General features: G+C 45.6%; 1 protein-coding gene across 2 annotated transcripts in view; it reads right to left on the minus strand.

Moving 5' to 3' along the window:
• Positions 1 to 27,079, minus strand: part of KCNH1 (potassium voltage-gated channel subfamily H member 1) — a 432,755-nt gene that overhangs the window by 234,488 nt on the left and 171,188 nt on the right. For both annotated transcript variants that reach the window (XM_045165647.1, XM_045165648.1), the window contains exon 7: positions 18,171 to 18,600. In XM_045165647.1, coding sequence (XP_045021582.1) covers positions 18,171 to 18,600 — 430 coding nt within the window. The remainder of the gene's footprint in view (positions 1 to 18,170; positions 18,601 to 27,079) is intronic.

The following is a 27,079-nucleotide window of genomic DNA, read 5'->3' on the forward strand; positions in this document are numbered from 1 at the left end:
GGGCAGAAGGAGAGCATCCTTCTCAGGCTCTGTCTCTGCTGGCCCCACGACCCTCCCCCGGGCCTCCTGTCTCTCCATCCCCACCATTCACGGCCTCCATCTCTACTGAACGTGTAGCCAGGGAGGGAGGGGTGATAAACTCAGAGGAAGGTACGGAGAAACTCTCTTTGGGGGCACTGTTATATATCTCAAAGGCCAATGGTATGAATAAGTGAACAATGCCTGCCATTTCATAACAAGAGGAGAAGGCTGTGGAGTTGGACTGCCTGGGGCCAGGCCACCTGCTCATACTTCATGGGTGCTGCATTTCTTTTTGAAAGAGAGCATGAGGTCAGACAACTTTTTGCTCAGTGATCAGTAACTCCAGCCCTATTTATTTCGTTCATTACTCTGTGTCTGGCCCCCTCTCAGGGTTTCACAGACATAACATCTAAGTCTCACAACCACCCTACCAAGGAGGCAGCATCATCTCCATTTTGCAGATGAGGAAACTGAAGCTCAGAAGTTAACGGGTGCTTGGAAGTTCCCAAAGTCACAGGGAGAGTGAGCAGCTAAGAGAAGGGTGAAAAGCACATCTCTTTTGCCTGTTTTCACCAGAGGGTCTCCATCACTTTGCCCTCACTCACAGCTCCCTACATCTTCAGCCCCTTGAGGAGGCAGAAACAGGAGCAAAGAGTCAGTTCAGAGGGAAGAAAGAGCCAAGCCCTGAAAACTGCCTATACCCCGGGTTCTAGCATAGGGTGGGTCTGAGTACCTGCAGTTGGAGTGTTTGAATTCAAGCTCCATCACCTGCTAGTTGATTTGAAGGAAACAACTTACCACTGTTTTATATCTCCATCTTCGTTTCTGTAAAATGGGAATGATGATGATAGTCCCATCTCAGAGTGTTGTAAGGTTTAAATGAGCCATTAGGAGTCCCTGGTGTTTAGTAAGTGTTCAATAAAGCTTAGCTCTTAATAGCATCAACGATGTCATTATTGTGACTGATCCAAACACAGAAAAACAAGACATACTGGTGCTGCTGAGCTTCCAGACACAGAGCACCAGGGCACTATGGTCAATTCTCCTCCCTTAGATTGGCCACAGTGCAAGTGCCCAGTGTAGACATCTCCCCAAAGCAGAGACCTGGTCCTCCTCTAGGGTTAATCGGCCTTCAGTTCCCGACATGTGGCTCTGAGGTTAGTGAACTCAGACTACTGCTAACAATAAGAGTTTTGAGCAAGAGAGCTCTTTGTGAGACTCACGACTTTCATCTCCGTGAAGAAAGAGCTGAGATAAAAAAGGTGGAACTGGCCCAGCTGCTCCTTGTTCTCAGTGGGGTTCCCAAAGGGGCAGCTGTGGGGTGCTGAGGGGACACCTCGTAAGACTTGGATGTAAGCTCAGTAGCTATGTCATGTGAGAAAGTCAGCTGTTCTGAGCCTCATTTAAGCTCTGTTAGCACAAGCATTAGTGGCATAATGCGTACAACACCCTGTTAGCCACAAAGCAGCACACCAGTGTGCGAGCTTGGGACGGACATGTACACACCACCACGTGTAGAGCAGATCGCTGGTGGGAAGCTGCCGTGTAACACGGGGCGCTCAGCTCGGTGCCCTGTGATGACCTAAGGAGCAGGATAGGGGGTGGGGTGGGGTGGCCCAAAAGGGAGAGGACATATGTATACATATAGCTGATTCACTTCCTTGTACAGCAGAAACTAACATCGTAAGGCAATTATATTCCAATAAAAAAATAGGGGAAAAAAGTATGGGGAACTAGAATTTGTTTTCATTCTCCCTGAATCTATCCCATTAATTCCAGAGTATGTATGTACTTCCCGTCAATCAGGCCTGACCTGCACACTTCTCTGTTTCTCTGTCTCAGCTGGTTTCAGGGTCTCGAGGAAGCAGCCAGCTGAAGGGGCAACGTGGGCTAGAGATGCACAGTCAGGTCTGATCTCCAGGAGACTGAAGTTCTTCCTGGGTGCTATTTTCAGCTGGGCTGGCTGTGGAAAGGTCAGCCTGTGACTTCATGGGAGTCCCTTCCCTGTCCCAAGCTTCATGCTCAGCTTCTAAGCCTGGAGATTAGAAACAGCCAAGTCTCCAGGGCCAAGCTGACTGTGAGCATCAGGTCTGTGACTGAACACGGGATGAGCAGCAGCTCTGGGCTGCCAGAGCATCATCGTAGATGTGGTGTCAGGGGAGCAGATGACAAGATGCTGCCAGGTCAGGTAGCCCCTGCTCAACACCACGGGCCACCTGCCCCCCCATCCCAGGCTTGGGTAACACTCGGGAGCCTCCCCTGGAGAGCAATGCTGACTGTCACTCCACCCAGGGACCATCCTGGCTCCAGCTCACAGCAGTACCCCAGAAAAGTTAAGAGATTTTCATAACCGTTTCCCACGTCTCCTTCTGCTCATGGGAATAAGCAGCATTCAGTGGGTGAAATTCACACAACAGTGTTTCCAAGTACCCTATCCATAATAAAGTTGTGATTTTATGAGCTACATGTCTTGCTCTTAATTCAGCACTTTCAGCACATTTGCTCTGATTCTAGCAGATTCAGGAACCTCCCCTGTAATTTTCTGAAGTGGTGGAAGGAGGGAGTTTTTACCAGGGCGTGTACTGCTATTACATGATAGAATGTGAAGGAATGATTCAACGGGTCAGAACACCCTCAAATTGATGACATGTTGATCCATGCATGACTTGAGGCAAAGGAGGTAATAACTATAATAACCGTAACCAACCAATAGGTAAAGATCACCATCCTTAAATATGGCAAAAGTGCAAGCAGCAAAAGAAAAAAAAAATCAAACACTGGATTTCATCAAAATGAAAAACTCTGTGCAAAGGACAGCATTAAGAAAGCACAAAGGCAACCCACAGAGTGGAAGGAAATATTTGCAAATCACATATCTGACAATCAAATAACCAAAAATAAATCTAAGAGTGTAATTTGGTCAAAACTGTATCCAAGCAGATGAAAGCATAAACGCTGACATTTATGTGTAAATATATCAGTGTAAGGCCACAGGAGCTGCCCAGGTGAGAATGGATCAGGGACGTGCAGTGCTTTCCAGGGTCAAGGTCGCCAAGTAGTCAGGGAACAACAGCCCTCCTTAAGTATCAAGAAGCTGCATCCCAGTGTCGAAGTGTTTGCCCCACTGCTAGTCATGGAGTAGGGTCCCAAAAGACAATTGTAAAAGCAAAGAATGGTAGAAATATAGTTTCTCCATATACAGATGCTTGCCAAGCACAAGTTTTGTCTAGAAAATTTAGGATAGGGTGAGATTCTGTGAGAAAGCAGGAGAGAAGAGTATAGCATATGCGGTATCTTCTAGCCTAAACTAAGAGCACCAAGATTTAAGAAACGAAACTGGAATTTAAAAAAAGAATTTAAAAAGCAAGCCAAATGAAAATGCTCTATTACTGGCAACATGATGTGATCCTGTTCTGCCCTGGTGCAGCCCAGGTGGGAGTCGGGCATTTCGCTCACGCTGGAGCAAAGTCCAGAGCTTCCGCCTGCCACTGTCAGCGCTGTGGACCGAGGAGCATGGGCGCTTTGGCAGAGAAGATCCACAGCTCAGCAGGGTGGGGGTCCCAACTGGGGAACCACATGGTCAGTGACAGCAGGGACCAAGGAAGGAAAATGGATACTACCTACCAAGGTGGAAGCAGAGGGCATCTGCAGTCACTCCTGAGTGATCATGTGACACCATTCACACCTCTTACCACCACAAGCTAGGTTCTAATGATTTGCTGCAAAGTGAGAGCAAAAGGACTCTTGTTTTGCTCCTACTGCTATGACTTTGTCCTATGACTATATCCCCAGATGGGTGCACCCGAGGAAAACAGGGAGACACATCTGCATAAGTGTCAGATCATGGATCTGGATCCAAAAAGCCAACTGGAAGAGTAAAAGATGATAGAAACAGAGTTCGTAGTAGAACCTCTGGAATAACTGAGGACTTCTGGCTGGTGCTGCTAAGCTGCTAAGTCACTTCAGTCGTGTCCGACTCTGTGCGACCCCATAGATGGCAGCCCACCAGGCTCCCCCGTCCCTGGGATTCTCCAGGCAAGAACACTGGAGTGGGTTGCCATTTCCTTCTCCAATGCATGAAAGTGAAAAGTGAAAGGGAAGTCACTCAGTTGTATCTGACTCTTCGCGACCCCATGGACTGAAGCCTACAAGGCTCCCTCATCCATGGGATTTTCCAGGCAAGAGTACTGGAGTGGGGTGCCATTGCTTTCTCCACTGGCTGGTGCTAGTGAACCTTAATTAACAGCACATGTAGCAGTCAAAAACACAAACTTGAATTAAGAGCAGGCTAAAGAGATGTCTGGATGTGGTGGAGAGTGATGGAAAGTGCTCAAACCTTGGAGAACTGGGGGTTTGGGAGACCTAAGTCTTTTTCTTGCACTGCCACTAATTGAGCACCTCCTCTCTGTGCCTTTTCAACTGCTCGATGGTATTGTTGGAGGACAGTCTCTAAGACCCCTTCTAGTTCTGATGCTCTTTTAATCTATAAATGTAGTTTCACATGAGGAAAGCAATGGTCCCAGTCAGTTCTGTTCTAGTCAAACTACAGGAAGACAATTGAATTTAGTCCTGGGCCCCTCATAAGAGAGACACACAAAAATATCATTATTATCTAAATAGAGAAGTTTCTCAGAACCACATAGAAGAACTTGGTTTTATTCACCTACAAGAGGTGACGCCTCAAGGAAGACATAGTATTTTTCAAATATGTGAGGCACTGTTGTATAAAAGAAAAGTTAAATTTCTCTGGCAAAGTCCCAGGAGTCCAGTCGAGAACAAGGGGGTGAAATCCACGCAGAGGGAATTTTAGCTTTACGTAAGGGGAAATTCCCATCCTTGAGTTTATTTGGAAGCAGAAAGGCCCTATCCTGGGGACATTCAAACTTTAGGCAAGAGATTCACGGATCTACCTGCAGGTGACCTTGATGACATCTGAGTCCTGATCTATTGCAGAATTCTGTAAGTATCCACAAGGGAACTGGAGATTGGGTTAATCATCACAGGAAAGGGATGACTGGTTATCCATGTGTCCTCACCATTTCTGAAGGCTTGGCAGGCAGCAGGGGGTTCACGAATATTTGTGGCAGGGAGGGAGGGAAGCTAAGATCGAAGGCCTGGATCACACATTCTGCTGTGTGCTCAGAAAGGCCTTTGCTCAGAACTCGGCCTCCATCTACTCATGAAGGCACTGGATTCCAACCAAGGTCTCCAGTGTCTGCCTGTGAGCACTGCTCAGTGTAATTAAACACCTGAGTCTCCCGGAAGGGATGGAATCAAGAGAAAACAAGCAAGCAGAGGACAGCCTGCAGCCAGCGCCTCTTCTCTGCCTTCCTGCTTGCTTCGTGGGGAGGCTGGGCCTGACAGGTAGTCCCGCAGCCCCTCTCGCTTCGTGCTGTCTCTTCAGAGCTGTGGTCAGCCTGCTTGTCCTCTGTCAGGCTGTGCGTTTGTGCCTCGCTTTGCAGGCAACCCTTTAAAGTTTTTGTGGTTCCTTTCTCCAATGCGTGCACTTTGCTTCCCTCATCCCTAACCCTAGGAGCTCTGAGGAGAGGGCCTGGTCCTCAGCCCTGCAGTTATGATCAGGAAGGGGGACCCCTCCCCTGCTCTAGCTCTCCACCCCCATTCCAGCTCAGCCCAGCCCCTCTTCCCATCCCCAAGGAGGAACAGAGTCCCCTGCTGCAGAGGGTTGGTGCTACAAGGAGGGCACAGTGCTTCTGCAGAACTCACCAGCAGCTTTTCACAGATTTGATTTTCTCAGCCTCCTGCTCTTTCATTTTGCTGTTCCTACCAAGACCTCTCTCCTTGCCAAGCTTTCTTGAGGCGACAGTGGGTTTTTATCACCACGTAGCTATGATTCAGAGCCAGACCTCTAGCTGACAAGAACTAAAATTATTCTCTCTCACACACGCAGAGGACCACAATGGGGAAAAGTGAAAATGGAAATGTTTTTTAAGTTTGCAAAGTCACTATCAGGTGAGGATTTATGGAGTTGGCCCTGACAGCTCCTTGCTTTGCAGCATCTTCACCAGAAGACTTTTGTCTTGATGTCTAGTTCCACCAACAAACCCCTGTCAAGCTCTTCCATGTGCAAAGCATTGTGCTACCCTATTCCAAGACCACCTGTGTACACAAAACCTCCTCCTCCTCCTCCAAAGCCCCCGCCAACTCCCTCCGACGTCTCTGAGTCAACTGCTGAGCAAAACATGCAGACCAAGGGTGCTGGGAGAATGGCATTACCATCAACCAACTCACCATCTGGGCTCCAGACTGGGCACCAGGCACAAACATGCTGAGAGTGAAGACCCTTTACTTTCACTTATACCACTGAAGGGGCATCATCTCTATCTTGCAAATGAAAAAAACAGGCTCAGGAATCAAGCAACCTGTTCACTTGAGTATTCAGTCGCGGGATCAGGATTCGTACCCATGCTTATCTCTCTTGGTCCTGTGGATGGCCTCTCTTATGATTTTAGAAATTAAAATTATGTTCTTGACCCAATTCATTTGCATGTGCAGCTTGACAGATTCTGACGGCAGTGAAGATTAGCTTTCAGAAGCCATCCTCCTTATCTAGTCTCCTCGCTGGCAGCATCATTTCAGAAGCAGGCTATCCAGGACTAGGGGACAGTCTTTGATGGGGACAAGCTGATTAATACTGTGGCTGTAGCAACTTTAGTCTAACAAACTGAGTGACAGAATCCATAAATCAGTGGTGGTATCCTCCAAGTAAAAAAATAAAATCTGCACGCAGGTGGCCTCTTAAAAGAAACAACTCAGCAGCTCAGCCGGACGGCTTGGCATGCGACCAACTGTCAGAGGTGCTCACTAAGCACTACCTGGCCTCTTGTAGGAAGGAATCTAAGATGTTGACAAGCCAGGAGGCTCAGTGTGGCCACTCAGCCCTTCTCAGACCAGCACACCTTTCCTTCCTGCCTTTCTTCCCCTCTCTTCACTCTCCTACTCGGCAGGAAGGGACGGTGCTGTTTTCCCTGCAGCTTTCTGCTTCACGGCCAGGATCCTGGGGTGGCAGTACAAACTGGTGAACAGAAAATGAACCTGGAGTCAGAGATCTAGGTTTCAATTCTGACTCTACCAGTCATATTAGGGTTGACCCAGAGAAATCTAATTGAACTCTCCGAGCTTCAGTTCCCTCACCTGGAAGACTAGGCTGATAATACCTGCGACAGAGCATTGTCAGGAGACTTAAGGAAGAAAATGTATCAAGTATCCTACACAGTGTATGCTAACATCATTGTTAGTACCGTTCTTATCTCTCTGTCTGAATGCCACACAGACCCCACCCATCATCCACTGGCCAAGCAAAATCTCCTTAATGCTGCTCTTACCTCCACTTTACAGAAATGATCAGCTCCCAGGAGTCTGAGAGCACAGATGGGCTCTACTACCTATTCCACGAACATTCACTGCTTTCCAGCTTCACATGATTTCTCCTGTTTGCATTAACCCTTCTCAAACTAGATTGTAAGCAGACTGAGGAAGGAGTGATGCCTTATTTTAACCCCCTTACTGCATTTATTCGCTATTGACTGAGCCCTCCGTGGGCCACGTAATGGCTCACACAGCCCCAAACCTAAGGCAACTGGAAGTCTGACTGGAGAGATATCTGCAGAAAAGACGCAATGAGAAAAATCTGAGGAGGAGCCTGACCCAGAGCTCTTCCCAAATAAACAGAGTATGTACCCCCTGACCCTCTACTTGATCCCTGACTGGCTGAGGAGCCCTAGAACATGTTCCCATAACCACCTGTCCTTAGTACAGACTCATCTCACTTCACAGCCATTTCTAATTTACTGATCTGGTCCCCCCAGCAGACCATCAGCCATGAGAGGGCAGAGCTACATATCTCATTCAATGCTCCATCCTCAGCACCGATGGTATCTGGTACACAGTGAAAGTGAAAATTGCTCAGTCATGTCCGACTCTTTGAAACCCCATGGACTATACAGTTCATGGAATTCTCCAAGTCAGAATACTGGAGTGCGTACCTTTTCCCTTCTCCAGGGGAGCTTCCCAACCCAGGGACTGAACCCAGGTCTCCTGCATTGCAGGAGGATTCTTTACCAGCTAAGCCACAAGGGAAGCTCAAGAATGCTGGAGTGGGTAGCCTATCCCTTCTTCGGGGGATCTTCCCAACCCAGGAATCAAACTGGGGTCTCCTGCATTGCAGGCAGATTCTTTACCAACTGAGCTATCAGGGAAGCCCTACACCGTCCACAGTAGACACCCAAAAATGTCTCTTAAACAAGACTTGACTGATCGAGGTTCTAGGGAATTGGCAGGGCAATCTAATGTTTGTCTTCTCAGGGACCATACTTGTTCATGTATTTTTTAGAAAACATCTCCCTGGTGAGCTTTCCTCCTGCCTAATTTTAAAGAAGGAACATGATCTCCTCCCCTGTGTGATTTCGCTCGAGCTGCCTGTAGTTGTCAGCCTCGCATTTGAGAGCCACAACAAAGGCTGGATAAAAAGCAGCTGAAGAGGTGTGAAACTTGATTAGTCGAGTTCCTAGGCTGAAAATAGAAGAGAGGTAAAGCACCCTTCACCCACCCTCACCTCTTCTCATCAAGCCCTGAGGACATCCCACGAAGGAAGCAGCTGCCACAGTCTACTGGCATAACTTGCGATCCGGGGCGACCAGCACCAGCCGCTACCAAGGTGATCAGAAGTGCAGGAAAGCGCTGAGCTGGGGGGTGATGATGCGGGCCTGAGCCCAACCTTGCTTCTAACCAGCTGTGTGACCTTCAACAGGTTACTCCACAATTTCCTTATCCAGAAAAATACAAACATGGAGAGAATACTACCTGTCCCATGGGGTAGTGAGAATCTCAAAGAAGACAATAGTCACAGAAGCAAAACAGAAACAAAAGCCTTGACTACAGCAACATCTCCACGGGATAGCTCCCACTTGGACGGAAATATTTGAAAAGAGAAAGAAAAGGATTTTGCAAATGACACAGGCAGCCACAGGGTCAGAGACAATACCCCTCATCCATTTGGCTTCCCACTGGCAGTTTCCTCAGATCTAAGACCTCTGTTGTAAACGCTTCTCCCAGTGCAGCAATCCAGTGACGAACAAGGGTCATGTCATCCCAGAACACACATCAGATATTCTGTCACCATAATTATCATTCAAAATTACAGACAAGGCTTCAAGAAAGCAGGCTTCCCAGGTGGAGCTAGGGGTAAAGAGCCCACCTGCCAATGCAGGAGATATGAGAGACATGGGTTCAATCCCTGAGTCAAGAAGATACCCCTGGAGGAGAGCATGGCAACCCACTCCAGTATTCTTGCCTGGAGAATCCCATGGACATAGAAGCCTGGCGGGCTACAGTCCATAGGATCACAGAGAGTCAGATGTGACTGAAGCACCTTAGCATGCAGGCACCAGAAAAAGCACCCCCTCTCTGCAATTCTTCCACAGCCCCTTTCTCTTGACAACTTTTCCCCCTGCCCTCAACAACATACACCCTGAAGAGAACATTTCCCCCCATTGACATCCCAAAATAAATCAGCAACAGAAGCAACAAAATGAAACTGTGATGTTGGATAAAACTTGGTTCAAAACCCAGTTAAACAACCTCTTAAACTGCAACCTCAGATAACTTAATACTTTGTGATTCTGAACTTTGGTTTTCTTATCTACAAAACAGGAATAAGAGAGCCAATGAATGAGGCTGTTGAGTGAAGTTCCCAGCAAGATGTTGGCAGGCCTTGGTGTTCGGTGCGTGAGTGTTTCCAGGCCCTTCTCTCCTCCAGGGAGAACACCAACACTCCATGTGGCACCACTTCCTGTCCAGAGAAAATCCTGCCAGTCAGCTCTGGAAGGTGATGCTTCCTGATCACACAAATGACTCTCTCCTCCTTTAAGAGCTTCCCCTAACTTGCTCTGCAGTCAGGCCATTTTTTTTTTTTTAAGAGAAGCTTTATATTTAGGAAACTCACATCCAGATACACATATTTTAATGGCCTGTACTTTAAATACAGCAATGCACCTGATATTTTATACAAGTTCAAATTTGTATAAAGCAGAGCACACCCAAAGGACTGACAAAGGATTGAGAAGCGTCATAGTTGGATGAGTGCTAGAAATGTGCTGCAAGAGTGGAAATGGAGGGCCAGGGAGAGAAACGACCACTGTTAGAACACCCAGGTGTGAAGCACCGTGCTAGGTCCATGGCATCGTTTTATGTTTTTCCATCCTGAAAATATGATCAAGGAGAGGCTGGCATGTCCATTTTCAATGGAGGAAACTGCCATTAATCAAGAGTTCTATGCAACTAGACATTATTAATTAAGAGTATGCAACTAGATATTATCATACTAAGTGAAGTAAGTCCGAAAGACAAATATCATATGATATCACTTATATGTGGAATTTAAAATACAGCACAAATGAACCTACCTAGGAAACAGACTCAGACATAGAGAATGGGCCTGTGGTTGCCAAGGGGCAGGGAGGTAGGGAGAGGGATGGATGGAAACTAGTATAATGTAGGATGGATAAACAGGAACTAATGGGAACCATACTGAATATCCTGTGATAAACCACAATGGAAAAGAATTTTTTTTAAGTATGTTGTTTATCAGAATCACTTTGCTATACAGTAGAGATTAGGCTTTCCAGGGGGCGCTAACGGTAAAGAACTCACTTGCCAATGCAGGAGATGAAAGAGATGCAGGTTCAATCCCTGGGTCGGGAAAATCCCCAGGAGTCGGGGATGGCAACCCACTCTGTATTCTTGCCTGGAGAATCCCATGGACAGAGGAGCCTGGCGGGCTATAATCTGTAGGGTCGCAGAGTCGAACACAATGGAAGTGACTTAGCACACACACGTGTGTGTGTGTATAACAGTGTCACTTTGCTATATGGCAGAGATTGGCACACTGTAAATCAACTATAGTTAAATAAAAAAAAAATTTTTTTTAATAGCACAGGTCTAAAGAACCGGTTGGTTCCAAAGCTTGTGCTTTTTCTCACATTTCAAAAGCATGTGCCCAGACACAGAGGAGAAGTGAAAGGGCAGAGAGACCCAGAGGTCCTGCCCTCTGGGAGCTTAGAGTGTCATGGGAGCTGGACAAAAATATACTGAAGACAACAAAGATACCTCTGAAGTCGTAAGAATGTTACAGAGCAGTGTGATTCTAAGTGCAAGCAAGTAAACCCAAAGCAGGGCCCATCAGCTTTAAAAGTATGATGACAATGAGGGGCTGAGAACCGGGAGGTAATAAGCAAAGATGGTCTCCCGGAGAAGAGCAGCAGGGATGCAGAGGACAGAACGCTCAAGGTTGTGTTAAAGATGGAGATGTCCAACTGGAACGCAGAATGGTAGATAGAGCTTTTTAAATAATCAGGGTCTAGAGAAGAAAAAAAACACTGATTTGCTAGCTAAGAAAAAAAAAATCTCTAAGAATAAATGTGAAATGAACAGTTATTTCTGCCATAGCACTCTGGCCACTGCCCCATTTCCCAAAATAAGCATAAACCTAAAATGAAATTAAACAGCAGTCCCATGTTCCTGAGAAGGGAGCAGCAATTATTATTTTCTTTTTTTCTAAGAACAGGAAGGGAAATAACTGGGACGGGCAAGAAACAATTGCTGTTATTAACAAGAAGACCATGACATCTGAATGTAGATTTTCAGCTTTTCAAAGAGCTATCCTATGTCATTATCTTATTTAGTTCTCACTTCAACCAAATGAGATGGTCAGGAGAGCTTCTTACCTCTAATCCCCAGGAAATGAAAGGTACAGACTAAAGCAGAGAGGTAGAAACTATCGAGGACTTGAACCCAAACCTCTCAACTGGCAATTCAGGGACAAAGTTCCAGCAATACGCACCTGTCATAGAGGGCTAATGTTTGCTGGCATCAGTTGAGGGGAGAAGAGGAGAGAGAGACAGGCTGAAGCAGACACACACCGCTGGCCATCCCTCACTAACTGTGTTCCTTATCTAGAACACTGCATTCCTACCTGGATGCATGACCCCCCGGAAGACTACATTTCCCAGCCTCCTTTGCAGCTAGGCATATGGCCAGGTTACCAAGTGCCAGCGAAAGGGATATGAACAAAGGTAACACGCACAACTTCCTGGTCTTGTCCTCAACAGGAAAGCAGCTGAGGGAGCTCAGGAAGAGAGTTCAGTTCCACCCCCGTCCCACCCCACCCTCCTCTTTTCTGGAGAAAGAACATACGGCCAAAGCTGGAACGGCCATATGGGATCCCAGTATGGAAGTCATGTATTAAAGACAGCAGAGAAACCTGGGCTTTGATGACTGCAGCAGTCAGTCCAGCCCTGCACATTTAGGAAACATATGTCCCATCTCTGTCCAGCAACTAAACCTATATCCTAACTAACAAAGAAGTTTTGCCAGTAGCACTGAACACCATTTCTAAAACTCCAGAACTTTCTCAATGGTTCAGATTCAACAAGACCATAAATATTTGATTAAGAGTCTGGTATGTGTTTGAAGTCTCTTAAGAGCATCTTATAGCCTCCAGGGAGATGGGCCCAATCCTTTTTGAAAAACCAGTATAATGGCATAGAGTGCAAAAAGGCCTATTCCACAAAGGTGAATAAAAAGAAATAAGAATGCTTAAATAAAATCCTAAAGGAGCCAGGGTAAAGTCCCTATTTGCTTGCAAAAAACAATCTAAGCTGAAAGGGGGCCACAAAGCCTGCATGGGTGGTGTGGTCGGCTCAAACTGTGCAGGGTGCAGGTTACTCGGGGAAGGCACTGGCAACCCACTCCAGTACTCTTGCCTGGATGGAGGAGCCTGGTGGGCTGCAGTCCATGGGGTCGCTAAGAGTCGGACATGACTGAGCAACTTCCCTTTCACTTTTCACTTTCATGCATTGGAGAAGGAAATGGCAACCCACTCCAGCACTCTTGCCTGGAAAATCCCATGGACGGGGGAGCCTGGTGGGCTGCAGTCCATGGGGTTGCTAAGAGTCGGACATGACTGAGCAACTTCCCTTTCACTTTTCACTTTCATGCATTGGAGAAGGAAATGGCAACCCACTCCAGTGTTCTTGCCTGGAGAATCCCAGGGACGGGGGAGCCTGGTGGGCTGCCATCTATGGGGTCGCACAGAGTCGGACACGACTGAAGCGACTTAGCAGCAGCAGCAGGTTACTAGTGTCCCTTCCTGCCAAGAAAGAAGGTGATGTAAGGAAACGCTATGGTTGAGTCCAATAACTCTCTTGGAGCTCTCAGCCCCCACCCGGGGGAGGGAGTGGGCAGAGGTTGACTAAAGCCCTGAACAGGATGAGATCCAGCCTAGCAGAAGTAGGAGGCACTGCCGTGGACTCAACGGATGCTCACAAGAGTCCTCTCAGCACTCACATTCTGCTCTGGGTTTAAGGAGCTGAGGCGGAGGAGGACGGGGCTGAAATATGCAGAGACAGAGCAGCAAGGGCTGGGCTTGGGGGTGGAGGCTGTCTGGAGGAGGAGTATGATGTCTAGACCCCCTGCCATCATCAGAGAGACAGGAAATGAATGTGGCTTAATCACAATGACAGGATGACAGCAATGACATTATGAGGAGAGAATCAGAAAAGTGCAAAGCCCATATTAAGAAAACGAGAACTGCCGCTTCACCGTCAACTTCTCCCTGGAAGAGATCCCCCCAGACACAGTCATGCCCCTAACTGAGACTGAGACCCCAAGATAGAGGGACTCTCCCCTCATCCCGACAATCCCACCTTTGAGGGGTCCCCCAGAAGGGCTCAGCCCACAGTGAAGTCTTCATCTCCAGGCCCTACTCACTGGTTGGGGGGCGACAGGCCCTCAACCCCCAGTGTCCACCCCCCAGACCTCAGACTCCTGGGAGTGCCACCCACAGAGACACCTCGATTCTCAGAGGTCTATCGAGGGAGGCACTCGGTACGTGGCTGCTAAATGAGGTCACCTCTCCCAAATGTCACCCTGAGGGCCAGAGGGGCCTTGTGCTTCCCTCAGCACCAACACACAGGCAAACCACACCTGCAAAAGAGGGGGTCCACCCATCACCCCACAGGGTGAGCCTTGCAGGAGACCACTGAAGACCTATTCAAGGATGGCAAGGGGATCAGGGCAGGGCTGACTTGTCAACACCTACAAGTTAGACATAAAATCCGGAAGGTGGACACACTGTAGATCACCAATATCCAGAGATAATCACAAATGCCCATTTTAGCCAAGTCTTCTCTTCTTCCTATTACATTTTTTTAAAATCAGAATTGAGAAACGTGAGCAAACTTGAAAATAGTTTTCCTGCTTCCTGGCAGCCTCTGGGGAATTAGCTAAGTTACCGAAAGATATTCAGTGACAGAGAACAAAGAGGAGAAGCAACCGAAGGCTTCTGGATAATCTATATTATGGTTAATACGTGGCAACAGAATAACCAAGAAATACTATTACCGATGCCTATAAAATTCAAAGCAAAAAGGAGAAAATCACAATGTTACCAGTACTTCAAAGCTTGTTGGCTTTATTTCCCTCTACTCCCCTTGAAGAATGCTAGTCTGATTCGAGGGGGACTGGGGAGGGAGACACATTGACCCTGGAGCATAAATGCAGGGTGTGGTCAGTGTTCCCTGTTAACCAAGATCCCAATTCTGGGGTCACCCAACCCTGTGAGCCATGCAGTAAGGACGCAAGTGAGCACATGTGCACACAGGCAAAGCAAGATAAAAGAGAGCCCCGTAAATCGAGTAAGACTTCAGCAGCTGTTCTGAACAAAGGTTGTCTGGAATGTGAGTTTACAAGGTAATTACCAGCACATTACACAGAGGGCAATAACTTTGTTGTTAGCACAAGAATTTGTCAGACTTGTCACACGGAAAGGGGAACAGCTGTAACTGTAAGTGACAGGTTGCTGAAAAAATGGTTGATGTCTGAAGCACCTGGTCCCCCGAGTTTCTCCCGTAAACTTGTTTTTAAATTAAAACAACAGGCAAGTGTACAAAAACTTCCCACTGTAGAAACTGCTGGCTTGTTCAAGTTTATGGAGAGAATTTTCAAAGTGTGAGTGGTGTGCCAGAGAGGACAGGCTGATGAGGTCTGTGTTCTCAGTCCACGCCATCGCAGACGGGCACAAGGGAAAGAGCTGGGCTTTTAATTCAGAGTCCCAGACACAAATCCTGTCTTTCCGACATACTAGCCATGCATTCTTGGCAAAAGAGTTAACTTCTACCAGCTTCCATTTCCTTGTAAAATGTACTTAATAATCTCTAAGGCATAGAGTTGTTGCAAACACGGGGATTTGCATATAGAATATTTAGCACAGCACCTGGCAAACAGCAAGTGATCAGGAAACAAAGTAACAATTAAGCAGACTTGCCTACCTAAATATCATACTTGGGGCATATTGCAGAGGTGACTGCCTGTGTATTACACTTAAAAAAAAAAAAAAAAAGAAATGGAAACACTACAAAGCTTTGAAAAGGTGGGGAGAGGAAAGAGGTGATGATAATTGTTTGGGTTTTCCTTTAGAGACTATACCCAGGAAATTACTTTCTCTGGAGAAGAATGGCTTTGGAGAAACAGTTTATCCTCATACGCCACCAGAGCTGTTTTCTTATCTCTTCTTCCAGGTAAAAAGTTGCAAGGAAGTCTCCTCATATTTGAAAGCCTTCAGGGAGCTCATGAAATGGAGCCTATTTTCTAACTGACCACTCTCAGCAAATTTTCTGTAATGCATATAATGAAGTATTTCGATTGACAGAGCATCTCATCTTCCCCCTAAGAGACAGAAATTGTGCCCGGAGCACGGTGCATCTGGTTGTTTACTGGTGCCCCAAGGCTCACAAAATGCTGCAAGCACTGCCTAGAAAACTAGGAGATGTTAAGGCTGAAATAGTTCTAGAAGAGCAAAGATCTTAAATCCTTTTACATGACATGAGAAAGCACCTCAAGTTCTAATTAAGCTAAAGCAATTAGCCACCCACAGATACTTAATGCTGCTCCCCATGGTCAGGCACTCATCTCTATTAAAACCCATTTTAAAAAAAGAGCGGACCCAAAAGTTCCCCGCACACACTTCCCACAAACCAGTTAAGCCTTGGACGCATTTGGTAAACACACAGAGCCGGGCTCTGGGTATGGCAGAGGGGCTTTTAGGAAAGGAGTACATCAGACATGATGAGGTGACGGCAAATAAAAAGGAGGTGAGCTGCAAATGGAACAAAAAGGGTAACAAAATCCACTTGCCAAGGGATCCCTGGATTATGGATGGGCTGGACAAAGCCAGATAAGCTGAAGCCTCAGTTTCCCTGGTCTTAGAATCCCCTGGTTGGTGTAACAAGATGTCAATTCCACCCTGAGGAAGCACATCAAGCAGAAGGGTTTCTGCCAGCTGCAACTAGTGCCCAGCTTCATCACCTGTGACCAGACTACCGTCCAAACCCATGCTTCACGGGAGGTCTGTCCTCTCTCACACCACAGTGTGTCATGGAAGCACCAACAGGGTGCATTTGGCAGGTTCACAATGAGTCCAATCCACTCAAGTTCACGTGCTTTCCCCAGCCCAGTTAGGCCTAATCTTCCCCAAGACTCCCTTTAGTGAGGGGAGTTCATTGTTGTTTTCAACCCAAGGCTGTTTCCAGACTTGGTAGTAGTGGCAACAGCTACAAAATGGTCAATGGTCAAGCATTTAAAAATTAAGGGCTTCCTGCTAAAGAATCCACCTGCAAAGCAGGAGACCCTGGTTCAATTCCTGGGTGGGAATATCCCCTGGAGAAGGGAACGGCTACCCACTCCAGTATTTGGGCCTGGAGAATTCCATGGACTATGTAGTCCATGGGGTCTCAAAGAGTTGGACACAACTGAGTCACTTTCGGATCTTCCCTGGTGGCTCAGACAGTAAAGTGTCTGCCTACAATGCGGGAGACCTGGGTTCAATCCCTGGGTCAGGAAGATCTCCTGGAGAAGGAAATGGCAACCCACTCTAGTATTCTTGCCTGGAAAATCCCATTGACTGAGGCACCTGGTTAGGCTACAGTTCATGGATTCATTTTCACCCCTCTGTCCATAGGGAATTGGTTCTAGGACCAATTGATTAGAAGATATGAAAACCAACAGATTTTTAAGTCCCTTATATAAAATGGCATAGTATTTGCCTATAACCCACATACATCTTCCCATATACTTTAAATGATCCCTAGATACTTATAGTACCTAGTACAATATAAATGCTATGTAAATAATTGCCTGTATGTGGCAAATTTAAGGTTCATGAACTTTCTGGAAGTTTCTCTTTTTAATATTTTCAGTCCATGGTTGGTTGAATGAGAGGATGAAGAATCCATGGATACAGAGGGCTAAGTGTACTTTCCTCAAGAACTAGGGTTGTTTCTGTTTTTCAGTCCAGTGAAGTTAATCCAAAGCCCCATTACTTTTCAACTGAACAAGAGCTGTTTATCCCTGTAGGTTTTTACCTTTTGGATTTAGAAAACCTCTCAATCACCAAACAGACATCAAAAATATTGATCTAGATCAGCACTGTTCAATAGAAATAAGATTTTAAATTTTCCTAGGATTTGCATTAAACAGTAAAAATATATACAAAATTATTGTACTAGAATATTTTACTTAACCCACTCTAGCAAAACCATTACTATTTCGATATAATCAATACAAAAGATTATTAATGAGATACTTCTGATTTTGTTTTCATGCATCCTTTCTCTAGTACCACACTGAACTGTGCAATCTAGCGCTATTTTTAAAGTGCCATGGAAAAACTTCCACAATTCATTGTCCTATGAACAAGAAGTATACCAAAATGTATAGCATGATCTCATTTTAACTATTAAAATGTGTTATCTGTGTGTTCAGATATGGACAGACAAAAATCTCTAAGGGAAACACCAAAAGTTAACAGCAATTTTAAGAAACAGAATTATGTATGGTTAGTCATTAGTTTCTACTTTGTGCTCTTTTGTTATTTTCTGAATTTCTGTGCAGTAAATGTATACTGTTTAAATTAATAGGAAAACTCTAAAGCTCGTCTTTAAAAACAAAAGCCCTCCCTTGTCTTAAGCTGTAACACCCCGATCCTGTGGCACTGTAGCCATTGCCCTATTTCCGGCTAACCGCAAGGCCGGACAGCCTTAATGCGCCACCCCTTGCCCAGTCACCGTGATACTTACAGCCAATCATCATGATGGCCACGGCAAAGATCTTCTCAATGTCTGTGGACGGGGCGATGTTCCCAAAGCCCACGCTGGTGAGGCTGGTCATGGTGAAATACAACGAGGAGATGTAGACGGAATTCTTGCTGGGACCCCCTTCCCACTTCCCTGAGCCGGACCCGTTAAACTGGTAAGGGGTGCCAATGTCCATGGCCAGCTGGTAGAGCCAGCTGTTGTTGCGGATGGTCTTGGTGTCCTCATCGAAGATCTCATAGTCCCCGATGCTGTACCAGATGCAGGCCATCCAGTGAGCGGCCAGCCCGAACACACACACCAGCAGGACCAGCACAGCAGCTCCATACTCGATGTAGTGGTCCAGCTTCCGGGCCACTCGTCCCAGGCGGAGCAGCCGGACAACTTTCAGAGAGCTGAACAGGCTGCTGATGCCCTGGGAGGAAAGGGGCACAGGGTTAGGGCCAAGAACAGAGAGAGCACAACTCCATCCCGCCACCTCCCAAGAGGCTTCCTTCAGCACGCATATCCCATGAGACGCTAGAGTATGCAACCCTTAAAACATTGCTTCAAAATAAGTCATGACATAGAGAAATGCCCATATATACTTTTATGCTTAGATACAATAAGAATTTTATTCCAACATATACAGAAGGGAGATTTCCATTAGCTTTTCCCTACGTCCTTTAAAAAGCAAATAAAAAGCTAAAATAAAAAATAAGACAAATAAAAGTTGAATTTCGTTCTTATTATATTGTATATATGTATACAAATACAAATATGAGCATTTTTCCATACTATTCATTTTAAAACAATATTAAGGGTTGTGTAATATTTCATATTAAGTAATATGAAATATTTTTAGAGTTGCATATTTATTTCATATTGAAAAATGGTCAGGAAACACACATGGAAAGACATAGAAAACATTAACAGGGATAATTGCTACACTGTCAAATTATAGAATTACAGGCAATTTTTATTATATTTTGTATATACTTTTGTTACAGTTGCATATATTTACTTCTGCAATTAAAAATTGTTACCTTTACTATTACAAAAATACATATTTAAAGAACAAAAAATTTTTTAAGATAAAAATAAAGGAACAACTGAAAAGAATAAAGAACTGAGATTCTGTTTTCCCAGGAAAGTTACAAACTCTTGGAAGGTTACAACACTTCAGTCAGGTCCGGGATACAGCCAGACAAAATGTACTTAATCTCAATCAATCAAGGAATCTCAAAACCAGAAGGAGCCTTCTGATTTCACCTGCTTAAAGTCTCCTCCTTCAAATCCCACCAGGACAGGGCTATTCTCCAGACAGTCCTCTAGGGAACAACACTGTGGTAGGGCAGGAACACCAGTGTAGAAATCTTTAAAATGGGGTCTACCCCTCAGGTGGGCCACTAACTTGCTGTGTAAATTTGGACCATGCAGTTCACTCTCAGTTCACCAGTCTAGACAATGCGGGAGGTGGACGGGAAGAGCTCTACAACTTCTGCATAGGCCAACTTACTCTTTCTTATCTCCTAAGGGAGCTGAAACATATTACAGAAGCTATACCATTCAAATCTCAAACTCACATTCCAAAATGATTCTAAGGTGCAAGGAAAGGAAATTTCCATTAAAATTTCCCAAACTCTATTAAAAAGCAAATAAACACCATAAAGACATTTTTTTGAATGAAGACTTTGGTCTCCCTTACACAGCAAAAATCTAACAGCAGAATGATGCCCTTCACCAGGCAGAGGGAATGACTTGCCACCACTCTAAGCACTGGACAGGTTCCAGCTCACTGTTTCCTCTTTGGTCCTCCATACCGTTAATGACAACACTCAAGGGTCAGGTTATGTCACAGACAGAAGGAAAACACGTAGAAGTTTCCTGGTGAGTCTGTGTCACCTCCTCCTGGACACACAGCTAACCACATTTCTCAGCCTCTTTCCATCTGGGTAGGTCTCTGGAACCAGGTCCAGCCAACGGAATTCGAGGTGTAAGAAGTGTCACTTCCAAGCCAAGGAGATAAATGTAAGAAAACTTTCTCTACAAGTTCTCTCTTCCCCAGGGCATGCCTTCTTTGAGGTCAGGTACTCAACATTCAAAAACCTAAGATATCTGATATCTGGTCCTATCACTTCATGACAAACAGATAGGTAAAAAGTGGAAACAGTGACAGATTTTATTTTCTTGGGCTCTAAAATCACTGTGGATGGTGACTGCAGCCATGAAATTAAAAGATGCTTGCTCCTTGGAAGAAAAGCTATGATAAACCTAGAAAGTGAAAGTGAAGTCGCTCAGTCATGTCTGACTGTTTGCGACCCTGTGGACTGTAGCCTACCAGGCTCCTCCGTCCATGGGGTTCTCCAGGCAAGAATACTGGAGTGGGTTGCCATTTCCTTCTCCAGGGGATCTTCCCGACCCAGGGATTGAACCCGGGTCTCCTGCATTGCAGGCAGATGCTTTAACCTCTGAGCCACCAGGGAAGCCCATGATAAACCTAGACAGTGTATTAAAAAGCGTGACATCACTTTCCTGACAAATGTCTATCTAGTCAAAGCTATGGTTTTTCCAGTGGTCATGTACGAATGTGAGAGTTGGATCATTAAGCAGACTGAGTGTCAAAGAATTGATGCTTTCAAATTGTGGTGCTGGAGAAGAGTCTTGAGAGTCCCCTGGACTGCAAGGAGACCAAAGATGTCAATCCTAAAGGAAATCAACCCTGAATATTCATTGGAAGGACTGATGCTCAAGTTCCAATACTTTAGCTACCTGACGCAAGAGCCAATTCATTGGAAAAGACCCTAATGCTGGGAAAGATTGAGGGCTGGAGGAGAAGGGGGTGAAAGAGGATGAGATGGCTGGATGGCATCACAGACACAGTGGACATGAGTCTGAGCAAACTCCAGGAGATAGTGAAGGACAGGGAAGCCTGCTGCAGTTCATGGGGTCGCAAAGAGCTGGACACAACTTAGCAACTGAACAAAAACTGAAGATGGTAGACATACAGCATGGAGGGGGCCTGAGTCCCTTGGAGGTTATGTGAAATATAGCATCCCCCAAATCAGCTTGAATCCTATTGTAATGTCAATGAAAAAAGGAACCTCTTATATAAGCCACTGAAACTCGGGGGTATTTGTGACAGCAGCTATCATTAGCCTTCTCTGGAGATGAACACACAAACCATATGGAGCACAGCCTTGGCGATAAACACCAAACAGGTCACCACACAAATTATTTCACTGAAGTATGGGTGGAAAAACAGTGAAACTGAAAGTTTTAGTCACTTGGTTGTGTCCAACTCTGTAACACCATGGACTGTAGCCTGACCAGGCTCCTCTGTCCATAGGAGAGGAGGAGTAGGTAGCCAGTCCCTTCTCCAGGGAATCTTCCCGACCTAGGGATTATTCTTTACCACTAGCACCACCTGGGAAGCCCTTAAAAAAAAAAAAAAAAGTTTTGTAACCATGAAATTCCCAACAGAAATAATCATTTCTGGCCCAACGTACACCTGCCAATACATAATAATGTATCTTACTAGGCAAAAGGGACTACAGAGCCAGGCGGTTCATCCAAACTGCTGACTTTGACAGTTTACCTTTGCCATGTCCAGTATTCATCCCCTGGATCCCCTTTCCCTCCATGTGCTTTTCTCAAAAATCTTCCATGAGAAATGGTTGAGAAAATCCTCATATTAAGGTGCAATAGACTGATGATGGTAAATGGATATCCTCTCCCCGTAGGGTATTTGCATTTTAACAGAGGGAAACCAGCTTCCAATCGTGGAATTAAAAGGACCCACAGCCTGGATGAAGGAGATATTTTGGGAGGCAAAGAAGCCTTTTTGATGACTCAGAAATCAAACACATGTAAGCAGCCACCTACTTGCCACCTCCTCATAAGGAGGTTCCTGAAATCATCTTTCAAAGCAGCTCTACTCTGAAGCAGAACTCATTACCCTGGGCAAAATTGCCTTGTCATTTTTCCCTTACATTCAACCCAAAGCAACATTTATGGGGAACTGACTCTGTACTCCTTGTGCTAATGCTACAGGGGAGAGAGGAAAATGGTGCTTGGTCTTCTTGCTCACTATTGGGTCTTCAGTGGCTGGCATGTGGAGGATGCTCGAGAGAAAAAAAGGGAAGAGGAAGCAAAAACCTGATTACTAATGAGAGGTGAAATACAGTTAGTGAAGAGATATTTCTACTTAATAGTCACAGAACTTGGAGCTGAGCAGCAGCACGGAGGTCGTCTTGTCCAGCACCTCTGAGTCCAGCAGTGCCCTCTAGAGCTCCCTTAGGAATGGTCCTTCAGCCTCTCCTTGAACCCTCCTCTGAACTACTGCCTCTTGAAGATCTAATTCTGTGGCAGGCATTCACGGAGATGAACTACCAGGCTCCCACCTCTTTTCATACTTCCTGTGTGCTCCACCTGCACTTCCTCCTCCTGCTCCGCTCCATCCCTCCCCAGTGGCCACCACATCACATGCAAGCCCTATCTACAGGCCATGTTATCCTCTGGCCGTACACTCCAGGCAGCACGAGCATCCCACACATTGGACACACGCTGGCATCTCTGAGCCTGCTCAGACAGGTCCCTCAGCCCAGAAGGCCCAGTTTCCCAATTTCTGCCAGCTGGTACACTAGGTACCCCTCAGGTCTGCCACGATCCCCACCCTACAGCCTTCCCAGAGCCCCCAGAAGTCACAACCAGCCACTCACCCTTCGGTGTGTTCACAGTATTCTGTATCCATCACTTTGCATTAAAGTTTCCTACAGCCAGTTCCCTTCCCCAGCTACGTCGGGAACTACATCTTCCGGAAGATAGAGGCCACTTGTTACTCATTTTCGAAGCTTCTTACATTGGGTTCAATAATGTTCCTCCATAAATTCAAGTCTTTCCCAGAATCCTCAGAATGTAACCTTACGTGGAAATAGGGCTACCCTTGCAGGTATAGTTAGCTAAAATGAGGTCATATTGGAAAATGGCAAACCCTGAATCCAGTATGACGAGTGTCCTCATCAGACACAGAGAGACACACGTGACTACGAATGCAGAGATTGGAGTGATAGGTCTTCAAGCCAAGGGATGTCAGGGATGACTGGCAACACCAGAAATGAAGAGAGGGCATGAAACAGATTCTTTTCTAGAGCCTCAAAAAGAGCATGGCCCTGCTGACACCTTGATTTTAGATTTCTAGGCTCCAGAACTGAGAGAGAATAAATTTCTGATGTATTGAGCCAGTTCTTGGTAATTTGTCACCGCAGCCCTAGAAAACTAATATATCTATACAAGCTTTAAAGCCAGCACCTTCTCAGAGAGGGTCTCAAATATTTTCTAAACTGAATTGAAGAGTTTGGCTTATGAGAGAATTTCTTATTTTCAGGAGCCTCTGGAACTATATAAAGTAAGCCTTTCCTCATTGTGTTATCTGTGTGCACATGGATGCCCGGTTACACAGTTTTGCATTAGTCCCCTATTGCCCTAACAGCTGGAACTTTAGCTGTTTAAAAGCATTTCAAGCTACTAATTTGTTCTTTTTTCTTATTTGCCTGAAGCTTAGTGGATTAGCTAGAGAGAATATTCCAAACTTAAAAACAAAAAACATTAGTATGAGAAAAACACGACAGCACCATTTGGGAGCGAGTCACACCTCCCCAGGGACTTCTCCCCCCCGCCCCGCCAGCCCCAGGGACTTCTTATAGCAGAAATCCTACCTCACATTCCAAATAGTTCCAGAGAGTTCTTCATCAAACTTTTAAGGTTGTGAAGACCCAAGAATTTCAGGTTGAATCCACATGGCCAAAGGCCACTGAGAAAGAACCTAGGCTGATAAGCCTCACCACTGAAGGCCAACATGTGTGACTGGAAGGAAGGCTTCTGAAATCTCAGGAACCTCAGCTGTAGTGATTTTGGTACAACTCAGATTGAAGTAGACGTTTGGCAATTATCAGGTTCACTTGTGCACGAGCAAGCTTTGCCTATTCGCCAGGACTAAAGAAACCTTCTGCTAATTCCAGCTCCACTCTGCTTCCTCAACTAGCCAAATTCACCAGTTTTTGGCTCTTTCACCTTTTTTTTTTTTCTGTCGTACACCCAAAAAGTAACACTCTCACAGACTGATGACATTGTTACTGAAAAGAACAGCTCTGTCTTTCACATTCTTGAAAAGTTTCCCCAGGCTTCCAAGTCTATGTGGTGAGCAAATTCCAGAGCAAATTCTGCAGTTACACTTTTTTTTTTTATTGTTTTCAACCCCACATTACCCATCATTACTCTTGTCCCGCACCTTCCTCCAGCTAAAGGTCTCATTCACATGCTTCCTCTGAGTCATCCGGGAACCTGTCATCATGTGTAGAAAATTCCCAGCCTCAGCATCTTCATGGACTGTTCCCACCACCTTCCTGCTTTAGTTGAAACTGGCTCTCAGAAGCACCTTGCTTTTTCCCATCCTGGAGTTTGGAGTAGGGAGTTTCAAACTCCACATTTCATCTTCCAAATAAGAGTTGTTTGACACTCAAAAAAAAAAGAAAAAGAAGCTCCCCTTCTTTAATATTCGTGTACCAGAAAACAAACAAACAAAAAAAACCACGTAATAAAGATCCCCTGAAACTACCACACCCCCATAAAAAAAAAAAAAAGATTCATGCCCTTCAGTAATACCATTACTGTTATCTGATTACTGAGAGTTAACATCTGTTGAATGCTTACAAATATGCCAGAACTTGGGCTTAGTCTTTCATTTACTCTCCCATTTATCAAATTCTCAGTCCCTTTTTTTCATTACCTGGCCACAGCCCATCTCCTGCTATCAGCAAGGGAATCTTAATGTTCGAGGGGGAAAAAATCATTCAACAGTCCAGCCTCTCTATTCCAGTGACTTTCACTTCCTCTCCATATCCTGTGCCTGGTTATCACTGGGAACTGCTTCATCTCTGAAAGCTGACACACCAGCATTCAACACAACAACTACATATATTTCCATTCCTCCCATCCTTTCCTTTATCCCATCCAGCCTGCTCTTGGGCTTTTCTTTGATATCTCTATCCCCATCTTCTTTTCCCCCAACCATCAACTCTCCAGATTTTACTTCCTTTCCCATTTCACTAGACCCTGTGACATCATTTCACGTACCCCCTCCCACAACCCTCACCATCTCTCTCTCCCCTTGCCTTCCTATCACACTTGCCCTACAAAATGCAGCACCATATAGATTCAACAGCAGACACTGGGCTACTATCTCCATTCTCAGCTGGGACCTGTCCTTTTCCTCTTCCTCTAACAACACTCTCGTTCCCATCAACAGCTATTCCAAATCTTCACTAGTCTTTTCAAGATCCCACCTAACCCATGCCTTATTCTCAGCCAACATCACCTCCCCATTTACAGACAGAGCAGGGGTCTTAAGTATCAATTCTCATCCACATTCCGCCTTCACAAACATGAGCATATGCAGTAGCACCATCCTTCCACACTGAATCAAAAGTCACTCCTCACCTATTCAGGAACCCCACTGCATCAACTACTTATCCTTCTCTTTATTCCCTTTCATCTTCAAAACTCCCTTTCATAGACTCATTTCTGTTAAAAAAAAAAATCATACTAGTGTTTCAAGTGCTATACACCTCTCCACTCTTTCTCTCCTGAAACCATAATCAACACACAATGGCTCAGATTCCTCATTTCCAAGTCATTTCTCAACCCACTGTACTCAAAAGTCCACTCACTCTACCCAGGAACTGTCTCAACGGTCACCAATCACCTTCTAATTGTCATACCTTCAGCGTTTGTCACCTGTAATGGGCATGTGACATTCTTCATGGCCACACAGGGTCCACACTGTCTTCCTATGTTTAGGGAATCACGACCTTACAAAGTAGACCTAGAAGCTGACAACACCATAAACCTTCCTTCTGCAGCTTCCTCTGCAGCCAATGTGTGAGCACATGACCGAGAACCTGCCCATCAGAGACACCCATCCCAGTCACTGGATGGCATCCCATGGAGGAACTGTGCAGGGCCCTTTTTGCAAGAGCATGGCAGCATCACCCAGGTCCCAGAGGCAGCAGAAATGGTTCTGGAACTGATACCCATGGTCCACTGATGGCCAGGTCAACACTGCATGTTTTGAACCCACATCCAATAGCAACAGCAGCGATACTCTCACAGGACCAGCTCTGCCACACGACTGGAGGCAGCAAAGCCACCAAGTGTTCTCCTAGTTGTCCCCAAACTCTGAGTATACAACATCCTTGAACCCTCACTCCTACCACAATATGAGATGGACTTCCCTCTCTCGGTTCTCTCAATACCTCTCTTTCTAATGATTAACTGAGGCACTGCTCTTGGTCTTCTTCTCTTCCCAATATACTCTTTTCTGTGGGTCCATTATTGTAGCTTTAACCACTATCTATGTACTGCTGCTGCTGCTAAGTCATTCCAGTCATGTCCGACTCTGCGTGACCCCATGAACGGCAGCCCACCAGGCTCCCCCGTCCCTGGGATTCTCCAAGCAAGAATAACATGCTGTAAATCCATCTTTCCAAACCAGACATTTCTCCTGACCCTAAGACCCTCTATGGGCATGTCACTGGGCTATCCCACAGCTTCCTCAGCCTGCCACGTCTACTCCTCAGCTCAGCTCCTATTTCCCAACTTGGAGAATGGGCCTAACATACACAGTCTCCCAAGTGAAAAACTAAACATCATCATCTTTGCTGCCTATGCAAACTTTTCTTAACTGGAACATTCTTTTTAGAAGGGTGATGTTAAGGTGTATCAGTATTCCAATGCATAATTTACTGCCACTTGGATAATAGAAAAATATTTTCTTGTCTATTCATATAACATCAATAAGATACTGGAATGAACACAGGTACTAGAATACACATAAGATACTAGAAACATGGATGATC

The sequence above is a fragment of the Bubalus bubalis genome, chromosome 5 (assembly GCF_019923935.1).
Source record: "Bubalus bubalis isolate 160015118507 breed Murrah chromosome 5, NDDB_SH_1, whole genome shotgun sequence".
Lineage (NCBI taxonomy): Eukaryota > Metazoa > Chordata > Mammalia > Artiodactyla > Bovidae > Bubalus > Bubalus bubalis.